Raw genomic sequence first — 13,879 nt, 5'->3', positions numbered from 1 at the left:
CAAGTCTTCATTCCATCCACTTAAATAGTGTGGTGTTGTAAGTCAATACTCCTGTGCATAAATTGAGTAACCAGTAGATTACAGATGCACATTTGTCCCAATACTCCACAACACAGACATTTTATGTTGCCTGGAGAAAACATGTCTTTAAAAAAAAACTTAGTCACTTAAAGGCGGTCTAATATTTCATTTTAATACATGTAAGTATTTTACAGCACTTGCGACACAATAAAGTCATATAAGTGAAGAAAATGAAGAGGTATTACAAGAGAGTAACAAATACAAAAAAAAGAAGGGAAATATGAATGATAGATGTTTGATAGGAAAGAAGGAGAAAACCACACCAGAGCACTCGTCAATCACCCATACCAATATTTCACAATACAAGTTGTACAATGAATCAGCAGAGTAATCATACTAAAACATTTATATGGCATAATCACTATCAATACTATCGTCAATTCATGAAATTCAAAATAAGGTTTACAAACACGGCAAGCTTATTAGGTTCTCCCAACACACTCAAATGAGACAGCAACGTCATCGTGTTGGGTGGGACAGCTCTGGACAAATGTTGACAGATGAAAAAAGATTGGGGCAGGGAAGGAAAGGGATCCGTGTCAAAACTGCTTGCCATGGGACCATTTGACTTGTCTTTGTTTTTGATGAAATGTCCACTGAACTCAACAGTTGTTGTTTTTTTAAAAATAAACTAACCAGCTCCAAAACCCGACATATAGAACAGAAAAATAGAAACATAGATAGGGAGTAAGAAAAAAACAACTGAAATGTTGAGTATCAATTTTAAACCTTTGAGATTATTTGACAAATCTAGTCATTTACAAGCAAACAGTTGCAGTTTCTTTGAGAACAAAAGTAAAAGAAAAATCTCCTATCTCGTACATTCAAAAGGTGACAAAGAGAAGCAGGGTGAGTACTTACCGAGGAGAATGTCCTCCAGAGCCCCATGGTACATGTCATCCTGCTTCAACAGACGTCGCTTCTCTTTGATCTCACGATTACGATTCTTCAGCTCTGACACCATTGCCTCCTACAAGAGAAACATTGAAAGTGAAATCAGTCTACAAATATCAAATAAGCAAACATTTTAAATAAAGTTTAGTGTTCTAAATTGACCTCAGTTTGAACATGCATAGACAAAAATGAAGATTGTGCTTTCCCCTCACCAAAATAGTACAATGTTTTTACACTGAGATCAGACTCTAGTGTTCTGTCAACACTTTAGGGACCACGGACATGACAAAATCCACTGGCTAAAGGAAACTAAAGCCCCCGCCCCATTCCACTTCAGAGAATCCTTTCACGTTTCAACAATACACTGAAAGTCTACCAGACCTGAACTGAAGCATACATGCTAAATGAACAAAATTTTGATGATAGGAATAATAAGCGTAAATTTATTTACTACAAATTAACAGTTCAGACATGGCAGCCAACCTCCTACTAGCATTTGATGCATAAGACAGGCACCTATTTTCATATAAGCAATGTATTTACAATCAAGAAAGCCGTATCTCACCTGAGTCATCTTCTTGTCCTTCTTCTTGACTGGCTTCACCTCTGGCTCCATCATGCCAGCGTCCAGCTTCTTCCTCCGCTCATTATCCAATATGGCTTGCTAAAGAACGGGAAAATAATAGAGGGGAAAAATGTCACGAGATACTAAATATTCAACCAGTATTTAACAGTTGGGCTTCTTCAAAATGTCCTGTAGGAATGGGAAAAAGAGAGAAGCCACAAAGCACACTGTCCTAGCCATAACCAGACAACTTATTTACTAAACATTCCATTCTATGGAAACTATGCACTTGAGCAGGCTCAAGTCATGATTGCTGAAACATTCCATTTGAAGTATGGTAAATTATTATAATGCCTTACCCCCTAAAAATGTGTCATGACACAATCGAATCAGGCGCTCATCAATTTTTGGGCATATGGAGTTATTGGCATCATTTTAAAGCTTGTTTTTTAAGCCTTGCTTTCGACAGGGGAAATACCCATCTGTTATGAATAGAAGTCGAGAAAAATGTATTTGAAGGAAGTATAGGTTACCTGATATCAGAGTTAAACTTAGTGAGAAAATGGACGTTACATAGCTTGAGAGTCCTTGGAAACTTTAATCAACCTTGTTCATTAAAATCCACGCAGAAATGTGTTTTTAAATGGACATAAAAGGTGTTGAGCCAAAAAAAGAAAAATCTGAAATTTTAAAAGAAAAATGCAGATTTCTTTGATTTCATTATTTTGACGAGCCCCTGATTCCACCACGATGACTCACAAATAGATCTTCCCCATTATTAAGTCAATGTACTTGGAAATAAAAGTCTTATTGAAATAAAAGCAGCTTTCAAATCTAATTTAGCACTTCACTTATGTCTACTAAAGAATCTCAACATTATGCATTTTCCACCTTCTAACAAGCTAGTATTCCATGCCACAATATAGCAAAACTCACCTTGAAGCTTGCCACAAATCGAACAAACTGTGAGAAAAACTGGGCAGGGGAGATGCTCCTGGGGTTCTCTCCATAGAACTCAACCACTTTTTTGTAGGCATCCTGATGAAAGACAGACGTGATAAGAATCCAATGTACATTCACTCCACAAAATATACAGTCACTGTCACAAGACTAAAGAACAACAGTTTTTTTTATTACTGCCCTGCAAATTAAAGAGTCCAACGGTGTTATTCTTTTTCCTTGAGTTGGCAATGAAGTTGCGAAGTGTACGCTATACATCAGAATTGGTAAAAATAGACTACATTAAATAATAAACTGACTGTCTAGAAAAAACAGTTTAGAAAAAGAGTTTTATGTTTCTGCACAATGAGTGCTTACATTTACATATTGCTGAACTATTAAAAAGTGAGCTTTAAACAGTTAGCAAGGAAACAAGGAAAAAACTGAACTTAAATTTAGATTTTTATAAAGCCTGCCACGCTCTGTCTTTCGGCAATGACAAAATTTCCCACGACCACATCCCTGTAAATTGCACTAGTTCCCTACCTGTGCAGTCTTGACATCTGCCAACAGCTTCTTGAACTTGTCCTCCGAATTGGAGAGGAAATCCTTGAGGATGACCGGGTGGTCTCGTGAGTCCTTTCTCAGCACAGACTCCCTCTTTGTGAGCTCCATGCCCCGCTCCAGCTCATGGATATCTGTGTTGATGTTCTCCATGGACACTGTGGAAATAAAACAAAATATCTAAATCACTACTGGCATTTAGCAGCCTTGCTGATACATATTATGATTACCGGTATTGGCTGTTCAGATGAATCATTATCAGTTGCATAGGAAGTCAACAGAGCAGTATATTTTCTAGACTTGACATAGAGGTCATAGCTCCTATTCCTAGCTAAACTGAACTTGATATTAGTGTCCTTACGAAAGGACACTAAAAGATTTTTAGGCAAGTACAGAACTTAGGAAAGGACACTAAAAGTTTGACCTCAAATTACCATAGTATGAACAAGCCACTCTCTTCAGCTTCAGGAGGGGATAAGACAGCCACAGTATCTGCCTCTAGTAAAAACGCAACCGAGCAACACAAACGATTCCAGCAACACATATAGAAAGGACAATAGAAGGGTTCACCTTGATACAGTGACTACATCACTTTATTCAATTCTAGGCAAACCCAGCCTTTGACCAAATTTTATATTACTAAAAAAACAACAACAGGGGAAACTCATTACCAGTTTTTAAAAATCCCTCCACTAGTCTAGGTGCACAAAGGAATTTATTACCAAAGTAAAAACTTTTAGCAGTGTTATAAAATATTAAGGAGAGGATATTTATCAAATCAGTAAAATCAGACATCGAACTGCAGCAGCCATTATAACAAACTGATATGATGAGAAGAATAAATCATGAACAAGCTTCAAATCAGCACTCACCAACTGCTGCCTTATCCAGGAATCGGAGCTCCGAGTCGAAATTGAGGAGGTCAGGGAATTTGTCCTGTACTGTGAGGACCAGGAAGTGCATTAGGGTAGACTTCTTGTCTCCCGACTTGGTGTCCACAAGCTGTAGGAGAAAACAACGGAAGAACGATGACATGCTGTTGAAGCACTTTTGAGACACAAGTAGTGTGCAGCAACTTCTAACATATACGATGTGGTGGAATCAGGCGCTCATCAATTTTTGGGAATGTGGAGTTATTGGTATAATCTTAAAGCCTCTACATTTACCTTGCTTTTGATTTAGAAATTATACATCTATCTTGAGTAGAAGATTGAATATTTGCGATTGAAGGAGGTGGGAGGTCCCCAGGTGTCAAACATAAAATTAACAAGAAAATGGCCGGCGAAGTATGGTGACTTTCAAAGCTCGGGTATCCTTGGAGACAAAAAAATTATATTTTTTGTGCCTTTCATCAACGGTTTTCAGAAAAATTCACATGACAATATCCTTTTGAATGATATAAAATGAGTTGAGCCAACAACAAAAAACAAAAAAAATTCGAAACAAAATTCCTAACAGTCAGAAAAATGCCCGTTTTTTTTTCTTATATCACTATTTTGACGAGCGCCTGATTTTCATATGATGCCCCACATATAATGTCATGGTGTGGCGTGGGTTTACAGAGCTTACCGCACCTTTTGAAACTTGATTAATAGACTGATTAGAAGACAATCACTCTGAAATAAGGTACATTAGCGACCGATTGTGGATTTGAAACAATTGCATGCATTAAGATCCGGTATGACATAAACAGACGTAGCACAGCACCACAACAACTTAACACCTTTATTCCACTCACACAAGTCAAATTTTTCAACAAGTGCAGTTACCTTTCAAACAAGTGCTCCTGTGAAAAGCAATAAATTCAACCACTACATCCTACATGTCTCAGCTCGATAGCACACAATTTTTAAAAAATGCAGTGGCTTTAATATGGGTGGTTTTCTGGAGAAAACAAGACATTACCATGTCCAAACTCTGTAATTTGAAGCCATACACAGCTCCTCTCTTATTGCTGTTCATGTAGTTTCCAAGAGCCAAAATGATCTGAGGGAAAGAAAATGATTTTGAAAATAAATGTGCAAAACCAGAACAATAAATTCAAGACTTTATTTTGCCTTTTAAGTTTAGGAAAAAGATAAACAGAAAAAAGGAACAAGACAGAAAAGAAAGTCATCTGTTCAATTTATCCACACTGTGCAAAGCATTCATCAAGACATGAAATATTCCTAAGAGGACCAAAATCACAACATAAATGAACATTGTAAATATTTTTTATTTTAAACGTTGACAGTTCAAATATTAACAATGTTACCTATTACTTTTCCCATTAGATTTTTTTCCGTAACAGAAATAGAAAAATGAGTAGGAGACAATAAAAAAGTACTAGTGATAAACATGAGAGTTTTACACCCAAAGACTCCCTGCCAAAGCACAAACAAAACTATCAAAATCAAATATATTCACTCACATTAAACCACAATAATGCAAAGTTTAACAAAGAAAACAAAAACCCAACTAGATTTTTAAAAAAATCCCATCCAATATTTCTACACCTCTAAACTGACTGTACTTACCTCCATTATTTTTCGGACTTTGTGTGAGTTTTTCAAAGACATAGATGCTGCTATGACTGCATTAATTTGCTGCAAAAACAAAACAAAAATATTTCTGTAAAGAAACGTTATGTCCCAACTGTGAAAACATTAAGTCAATGTAAAACCTTTTTTAGTCTTTGATCATCCAAACATGCAAAAGGTGAGAAAAAATTATCCAGGACAAAAGAAAAGCAATTGAACACACACAGTTCCGGTATCTTCCACAAAATAAAGAATTTCAACCAATCATAGACATTTCTCAGGGTTACACTGGCCCACATGAAAAGCAGCAACAATTAACACGTTTTGTTTTTTTTAAACAACATTTTAAATATTTTAGAGTATTTTGCTCTTTAACTAAAAAACTCCACATTTACACAAAGTAAAATTAACAACAACCAAACAAAACCCTCCAAATATTTTTCTCATTTAAAGGAAAACGACTTGTTCACATTTCACACAAAAAGAAAGTAACATGAAAAGAACATACGGGCTGTAGCTGGTGAAGGTTGTCATAGAAGTTTCCAATAAAGCTCATGATTTGCAGTTTTTGTGCCAGGCGCTCCACTTTCACCATCTGAAAAAGAGAAATTCAACATTGTCATTAACTGCACGTTAATCAAATTCATATTCAAAGCAACTGACAGATTATCAAAAGATCAAAAGTCATTTCGGGAGAGAAGAGAAAAACTCGAGGCCTAGATGCCAGGAAACAGTAACACAGTTCCAGAAACAAAGTTTCCAAGAATTCCTACACTTTATGTCTCCTTTCTCATTTCTAAAAGGGGAGGATGTAAAAAAACAACCCCACCTATGATTGCAAGAATAGAGTTGAATAGAACCCTTATTCCTTCTATGGCCTTTATGAGACCAAAACAGCCTTTTAAAATAGGACAATGATTCACTAACAAGCATGGCCCCTGTTTCCAAGGAAGAACATACAACTTTGAAACCCACCTTCATTTCATCTCCAACAACTCAAAGTATATAACTGATCGCAAAAAAAAATTACTAACCACAACTGTCGTAAGCTACATCAAGAAAAAGTAACTGAAATTATATCACTTGATGATGTCTTGCAGGCTGCGCAACTGAGAAACTGGGCTAAGTAAAAATGATCTACTAGGGGGCTGAATCCAAAGATAAAGAGATAAAGAGTAAAAAACAGTTTTGTTCTTTTACAATGAGTGCCTGTCAGCCACTTAACAAAACAGCAATCAAATCAAAGAACAGTCGCAATTACTGTAACAGCCATCTCTATAAGACAATAACCTGTTCAAACGCCCACTTCCCATTTCCCCTCATGAATTTTTTTTACAACAAAATGACACTATGTAAGACGTACATCTAAGACAACCACCTTTCTCCTCTGCAGTGGATGTCTGTCTTTGACAATTTCGAAAGCACTAACAGGGTCATAAACAAAAAGGAACAGTGTTTACCTGCAACATGAACTTGTCTTCATCAGACAGCAGTGTAACTGATTGTTTCTCCCTTTCAAACTTCTTGTAGGACTTCACCTGAGATGATTGAGAAAGAAGGTAAGCATGAACATAAATAGCAATGGTTCTGTCAAAATTAGGCAAACATACCTTAATCTGAGGAAACCGTATGTTATTTTTATAACAGAACTAAAAACTTTACATATATGCAACCTTCCTTAACCACACACACACACACCCAAGTTCCTAGACGAGAAACAATGTCACACGAGGTTTCGTACAAATTGTGATCATTACTATGAGCTTCAGACAAAGCAACAATACAAACTCACCTTAGGCGGAAAAGCAAAAACACACTCAGCAAGTCTCAGCATTGTGAAATAAACTGTCAACACTGTCACAATAACAAAAGCTTAATGAGGAGATCTATCAAGACATATCAATTACATTCATTTCATTTTTAAATTCAGAAGCAATAGTGAAATAATTTTTCGGTCGCAGTAAAACACACTTGACACTAAGTCAAACAAAAGCAAAAAAACAACTCACCTCAGGGTCATTTGGCAAAATGGTCATCATAATATCAACTATGTCTAAGGAGAGTCGTTTCAAGTCCAACCTGTTGAATAAAAGAAGATGAACAATGGCAGTGAATCTTTTAGTTTAGTTTTAGTGAGAGTTTTACAGCACTTGCAACACAATACGGTCATATAAGTGCAGAAGATTAGAGGTGTTACAAGAGAGTAACAAACAAAAAAGGAGAAAAGATAGAGAATGATAGATGCTTGATAGGAAAGAAGAAGCAAACCATTCCAGAGCACCCACCGACCACCCACAAGTCACTACCAATAATTACAGTTCATTAGTACAAAGTTCTAATGGAAAACACAGGAGAAGAACAGTCTTTACAAGTAACATGATTACAAGACTGAGCGTTAACAGCAACATTGCAAAAAGATACCTAGCTTTACTTTATTTAAATCAACACTAGAAACATAAAATTTACTTTCAACCATTACTGTATAGTATATACGGCACCAACAGGGTGAAAAGAGTATGGCATTTCATATGAAAATGGACGTACACTCATTAACCAAACAAAACGGACAATTCATTGAAAAATACATGGTATTATTACCCGTTGATACATTTCACAATTTCGTCATTTGATAGTTCTATCTTTCTCCTGGTGATAGCTGTGAAAAGAAAGGAAAAGAGTGGTCATTAGGAAAAACAAAAAGAAATTCAATGAACACAAAAACACGGACAAACCACTTTGAGAGACATTTAGTTCATCTTCACCTGAGAACTCTCTCTTATTCATCTTCATAATACCACATGAACATAGGTCGTTGAAATACACCCTACCCCACATTGTAGGAGACTTGTGTTGCAGGCACAAACAAAATGACAAAATATCCCCAAAATTAGGATTATTGGTATAATATGCTGTCCTGCTGTATTTTACAAAATACAGACCAACAAAAAGTCTTTATGAAGACAATGTCAATCACTGCTTCCCACCATTAACTTACCAACATTGCGTAGTCTGTTTGCGTCCAGCAGGGATATTGTCTCTGGTTTCTTGTTCTTCTTGAGCATCTTAGGCGTGCCGTCACCACTGGCAGCGAGAGGACCTGCTGGACCCAACCTGAACATGTCCTCAAACTCATTGAAGTCGATCACCTGTTACAAGGAGGATATGGAAAAAGAGATGAGCATTGGGTCAATACACAATCTGTTAACATTTTTTTAAAAAGAAGACGTTGCCATCCACTAGATATATTATAAGCCAAGGCTTAAGCTTCAGATTGTATCTGTCCTGCTTTGGACTCAGAACAAGGCCGAAAAGTCGGGAACAGATACTGCACTTCGATCTTAGCCAAAAGGCCAAGAAGTGATGGGTCAAAATACATACATCAAGGTCTCCACATGGATAAAACCTTCACTTAGACATCACTAAAAATAATTATGCAGGAAAAACCTTGAACTTAGGCCCATGTTTTTTCTGTGTGACTTCTATAAGTTCGTTGGGTTTCTTTGTTTTGTATTTCCAAAGTAATCATTTATGAAGTATTATTTCTTTGTTTTAATCAAAACCTTCCCTCACATTTCAAACTCTGCATTATACAATCTATATCAACTCAGACATGTAAGTGTATAAGAACTAATCACATAATAAAAACACATTTCTACAAAAGCATTTAAGCTCTTATAATACAATACACTAAGATAAAAATAGCAAAGGCTGAATCCTTTAGAATGACAGAAAGAACACAACGTGTACGAAAAGAAAATCTCAAACAGATCATTTGTATATCCCTTCTGAATTCTAAACACTGATGATACAATCATTGTCTGGTCACGGGCAGAGGAAAGACAGAGAAACAACAGTGTCGTAAGAAAAAAGTAAGACTTACCAGTAGCACCTCTACAACCACCCTAACACACACACATTAATGACCAGCGGTTACTGGAGAAACAGTAAGTAAACAATATAGAAGTACATAAAGAAGTAAGGCTTATTCAGGTAACACCTCCCCCAAGTCTTAAAAAATGTAGATATTTTTATGCCCCCATCAACATAATTTAGATCATATAAGAGGCAGGCTTCCGACCCTGCCTGTTAGGGCCAAACAGGGGATACAACATCCCAGCACAAAGACCAAGAAACTCGACAAAATTTCTAATTGAAAATTGTAACTCATTCTCCAGCATGTGAAAGCAAAGCACTTATCACTTCACCACACACACACCAGTGCCTCGAAGCAGGAATAATTATTCTACACAAAACATACTGGGAAACCTTGGGGTCAATAAATCTGCATAAACTACTCCCTACAACCCTTGGCTAATGCATCTGCAGAAAGTACTCACTGTGTACAGCTTCTCATCATCCAAGTCGGAGAAGATAGTTCCCTTGAGCTGCTGAGGCTTGAGTGGGGTCCAGTTCAGGATGGGCAGTCGGTATTTGGTCTGAATCTTCTTCTTGATGGTCATTGCTAAACACAAAATTATCCAAAAAATCCACATTATAAAAAAAATCAGCACGACATTCAAATTAAAAGAAAAACTCATACATCATTTTTTCCTAAAAATAGAAATACTACATAAAACTGTATTTCTACATACATTCTAATTTTTCTTGTGATGGCAATAATACAGAGGAAATATAAACTGTCAGTTGCTTTGACTATGAAAAGTGAAAAGAGTACCCCATACTGTCATAAGTGCCTTACTGGTAATCATCGCTCTAGTCACTGTCGATGGTAGCCTCAGTGTAAGACACACGACAACATAAATTTATTGTTAGCAGTGAGGGAGGGAGCGAATGAGTATGAGTTAAAGAGGGAGAATGCAATATGAGCTTGTGTTTGCATATTTTGTTGCAGAAGATGAGGACAGCATATCATTGAATTTTCCAATGAAAAATCTATAAGGTACATCTAATTTTATCATTTTATCTCATACTTCAGAAAGGGAGACTCACCATCCATTGAAGGAATGCCAGAACCAGGTGGAGGAGGCGGGGGAGGGGGAGGAGCTGCCACAGGGGAATTTGGGGTCTTGACAGGGGAGCCTTCCTGAGAGCCGCTACTTCCTGAAAAGGACAAAAAGAAAACAGTGGGAAACTATTAGCACATTATTATGCAGAATTTATCAGAAAAAATTCACCAGAAAACAAAAGAAAGACTGAAATTCAAAAAGTTCAAGCGTTCACAGCATTATCTTCATGAAGGAAGCAAAGGTGTAAAAGTGTAGAATGTGATTCATATTATGTGAAACAGATGTTAAAGTGCTTGATGCTGGGAAAACAATTTAACTCCGGCAATTCAAATGGAACATAAGAACAATAGTAAATCTGAAAAAAAAAAGAGTACAGCAGTCTATATAAGCCGGTCCATCTCCCACTAGTCAGACAAAATTCATAAACTGGCTGTGCAACCTGAACATCACATGACACTTCCGACATAATAAATGAACGCTTTATCCCAAAAATTTCGTTGCGTCAATAGTACTCTTTCAGTGGAGTAGGAATACCCACCAGGTAGAGACTTCAAGGTTTCCAACTCTAACAGCTTGGCATCCAGCATACTCAGCCGCTTCCTTGACTCCTCATCCTTCTCAAACATTGTCTTCCTCAGCAAGCCCATCTCCATGTCCTGCTTCGCAACCACTTCCTGTAAGCAGAGATAGTAACGTGTGATTTTGATTTACTTCAGATGGGAGTCCAGGTGTTACAGCATAAACAAGATATTCAGAAGTTACGAGAAAGCAAATAAAGAAAGTTATAGTACAGAAGTACATTTGGAAGGAGCAAATCAAACCACAGCAAATGCGCCTGCCACGCAACTTTGAAACAATTCATACTCAGAGGCAATATCCCCCCCCCCCCCCCCCCCCCCCCATACACACACACACACACAAATATACAACTCAATAAGCACATAACACCGTCTCTGTCATTCCCCACACTCAAAACCAAAATTCATTCTGATTCTGGAATAGTGGAAGGGTCTAACCAAAAACAGATGTCATATTTTCTTTATTCCATACGGCAAAAAAGAGAGACTATGCAAGTTTATTGTAAACAAAGAAGTAAAAATAACAATGATAAGCTCTTGTCATACTGTGGAATTTTTCATATTTAGAGTCAAAATGTTCTCGGCTGTTTGAGAAATGCATTCTGTGAACATATGTACATGTTCACAGACAATCAAGTTTCAGACCAATTTCAAGAAAGTGTAATAAATATTGGAAAGAGGAAAGGTAAAAAAAAACTTACCCTTAGTTCTTCAAGTTCTGTGTTTGCTTCAGATAACTGTTTCTCCAACTCCACTGTGGACAGAAGAACACCAGAGTCTCATCACACACATTGATACAATGTCAGCTGAGACAACAATTTCTAAAAAGTCAAACCAACTTCCCCATCTGAGCAGCATAGGAGCACAATCTGCTATCATTAGGGAAGTGGTGTGAGTATTAAGCTGTACTGGAATTTTACTCTCTCAAGGAGTGGCCAGAAATAAATATTTACTTTTTGAAAGCTGGACCTTCGACAACAAGGCATTAAAGCTCATTTAACCTTAAATCATTAAACAGACCGCACTCACACGAGTCTAAAATACTTGGTTCTTTTTTCCCGTAAACATAATTTTCCCTCATACCCTTTTACTAGTGGACAGGTCCTATTTTCCGTACTCTTTCAAGATTTATGTTGCGTCAACTAAAAATCCTAATATGTTGTATCACCAGCCTATGACAAACAAGTCAACAGTGAAGAAAGTCTGAATCAAACTGGCAAAAAATATTGAAGTCTAAAATAAAAAATTGAGACAAAACTGACTTCACAATGATTCTCATGACCAGCTAGTTGTTTTCAAAGTTTATTTCAGTCTCCCAGGGGATATACAGCAGGGTGGCTATTTATGCAAACACCACTATTATTTTCATCTGTTCTTTACTCAACATCATTTACACACATGAAAATTTCACAGTCATCTGACTGAGCTTCACAGAACTTTTCACCCACCGTCTTCAGCAATAAAATCTGTGAACACATAAAGCCACATAAACCTAACACACCTGTTTTGGTCATGGCCTCTTCTTCTACCTCGGCCAGGCGCTCTGTCACGTGTGACAAGTCATCTTCCAGCTCCGCTACCTTCTCCAGGGCATCGGTCTTTGTCTCTGAGTCTTCCAGGAGCTGAGCCACATCTATCATGTTATCCACATACGCATGGACTTGTACGGCCAGACGGTCACTCTCTGTATTGCGCAGTTTCTGAGAACAGACACAGGTTAATAGACCTCATAATGAGAGAAATGCAACACAGTAATGTTCATTTAGTGCAAGATAGTCAGAAAGATAAGAGGGAAAGGAAAAAAATAAAAGCACTTAGTGGTACCTTTTAACCAAATCTACACCGAAAAATTGATATAAATAACAAACGTTTGGATAGATTCAAGACAAAAATACATGAACAGTTGATGAATTTAAAAGAGCACGTAATTGTTAAGTCTTCAAACACAGAAGATTTTTCTTTCCGTAAAATTAACATTGCAAAATACAAAAAACCAACTTACAGCAAGATAGTCATCCAGGCCAATGTTTGTACATTCATGTTGAAGATGGACACGGAAATTCATATTTTCGACAGAGTGGACAACAATATTGATGAACTGCATACAGGCAACCTGAAAAAAGACAAGAATAAATTGGTGTTGCAGTATCACATACACATACAGGAAAGCAGTTTATCTTTTTTTTAAAACCAGGAAAATTACTACAAGAAATGTAGATAAAGTTGTCATACTAAATAAACATGCAAGAAACTGTTTGTGGTTATAATCCAGTTGTCTTTTATTTTTCCTTTCCTTTAAAAAATTTTAATCCTTCCGTAACATGCAATACCTAAAGTACTCAGGAAGGATCTGTAGCATATCTTAATGTGACTCATTTTTAAAATCTCATTTATCCATTACTATAATAATAAATGATCATCTGGCAGCTCATATTCACAGACCAGAGAACAAAAATACTTTTCAAACTGTTAAAGAAATGAAACTTTTAAGAATGTTAAAGAATTCCTAGGCATAAATCTACTATCCCCGGAAAAATCTTGAGAAGTGACAAGACTTAAAGGACTGAAAGGAAACCAGAAAATTACAGGCTGGATATAGGAAAGGGAGATCATGTACAGACCAGATTGTAACTTTAAAGATGAATAGTGAAAGTCCATTGAGAAAAACCTGTATGTCAACTTTCTGAAATTGGAGAAAGTGATTTTTACAGCTAGGACATAAGAAATTTGAACAATACACATCTTTGGGAGAGGGAGGGAAATAGAGAAGGG

General features: G+C 36.8%; 1 protein-coding gene and 1 pseudogene across 3 annotated transcripts in view; both read right to left on the bottom strand.

Moving 5' to 3' along the window:
• Positions 1–13,879, bottom strand: part of LOC101849523 (formin-like protein) — a 66,596-nt gene that overhangs the window by 2,811 nt on the left and 49,906 nt on the right. For all 3 annotated transcript variants that reach the window (XM_005091738.3, XM_005091739.3, XM_005091740.3), the window contains 18 exons: positions 13,110–13,220; positions 12,609–12,807; positions 11,809–11,861; positions 11,068–11,203; positions 10,513–10,623; positions 9,900–10,024; positions 8,558–8,708; positions 8,161–8,218; positions 7,572–7,641; positions 7,023–7,100; positions 6,071–6,157; positions 5,560–5,628; positions 4,949–5,029; positions 3,916–4,045; positions 3,026–3,201; positions 2,477–2,578; positions 1,541–1,639; positions 943–1,051 (listed from right to left, as the gene is read on the bottom strand). In XM_005091738.3, coding sequence (XP_005091795.1) covers positions 943–1,051; positions 1,541–1,639; positions 2,477–2,578; positions 3,026–3,201; positions 3,916–4,045; positions 4,949–5,029; positions 5,560–5,628; positions 6,071–6,157; positions 7,023–7,100; positions 7,572–7,641; positions 8,161–8,218; positions 8,558–8,708; positions 9,900–10,024; positions 10,513–10,623; positions 11,068–11,203; positions 11,809–11,861; positions 12,609–12,807; positions 13,110–13,220 — 1,945 coding nt within the window. The remainder of the gene's footprint in view (positions 1–942; positions 1,052–1,540; positions 1,640–2,476; positions 2,579–3,025; positions 3,202–3,915; positions 4,046–4,948; positions 5,030–5,559; positions 5,629–6,070; positions 6,158–7,022; positions 7,101–7,571; positions 7,642–8,160; positions 8,219–8,557; positions 8,709–9,899; positions 10,025–10,512; positions 10,624–11,067; positions 11,204–11,808; positions 11,862–12,608; positions 12,808–13,109; positions 13,221–13,879) is intronic.
• LOC118479191 lies at positions 8,723–8,924 on the bottom strand (annotated as a pseudogene).

Source organism: Aplysia californica, unplaced genomic scaffold (assembly GCF_000002075.1).
Source record: "Aplysia californica isolate F4 #8 unplaced genomic scaffold, AplCal3.0 scaffold00035, whole genome shotgun sequence".
NCBI classification, from domain to species: Eukaryota; Metazoa; Mollusca; class Gastropoda; order Aplysiida; family Aplysiidae; genus Aplysia; species Aplysia californica.
Note: the sequence above shows the minus strand (reverse complement) of the source record. Positions and strands in the feature narration are given on the sequence as shown.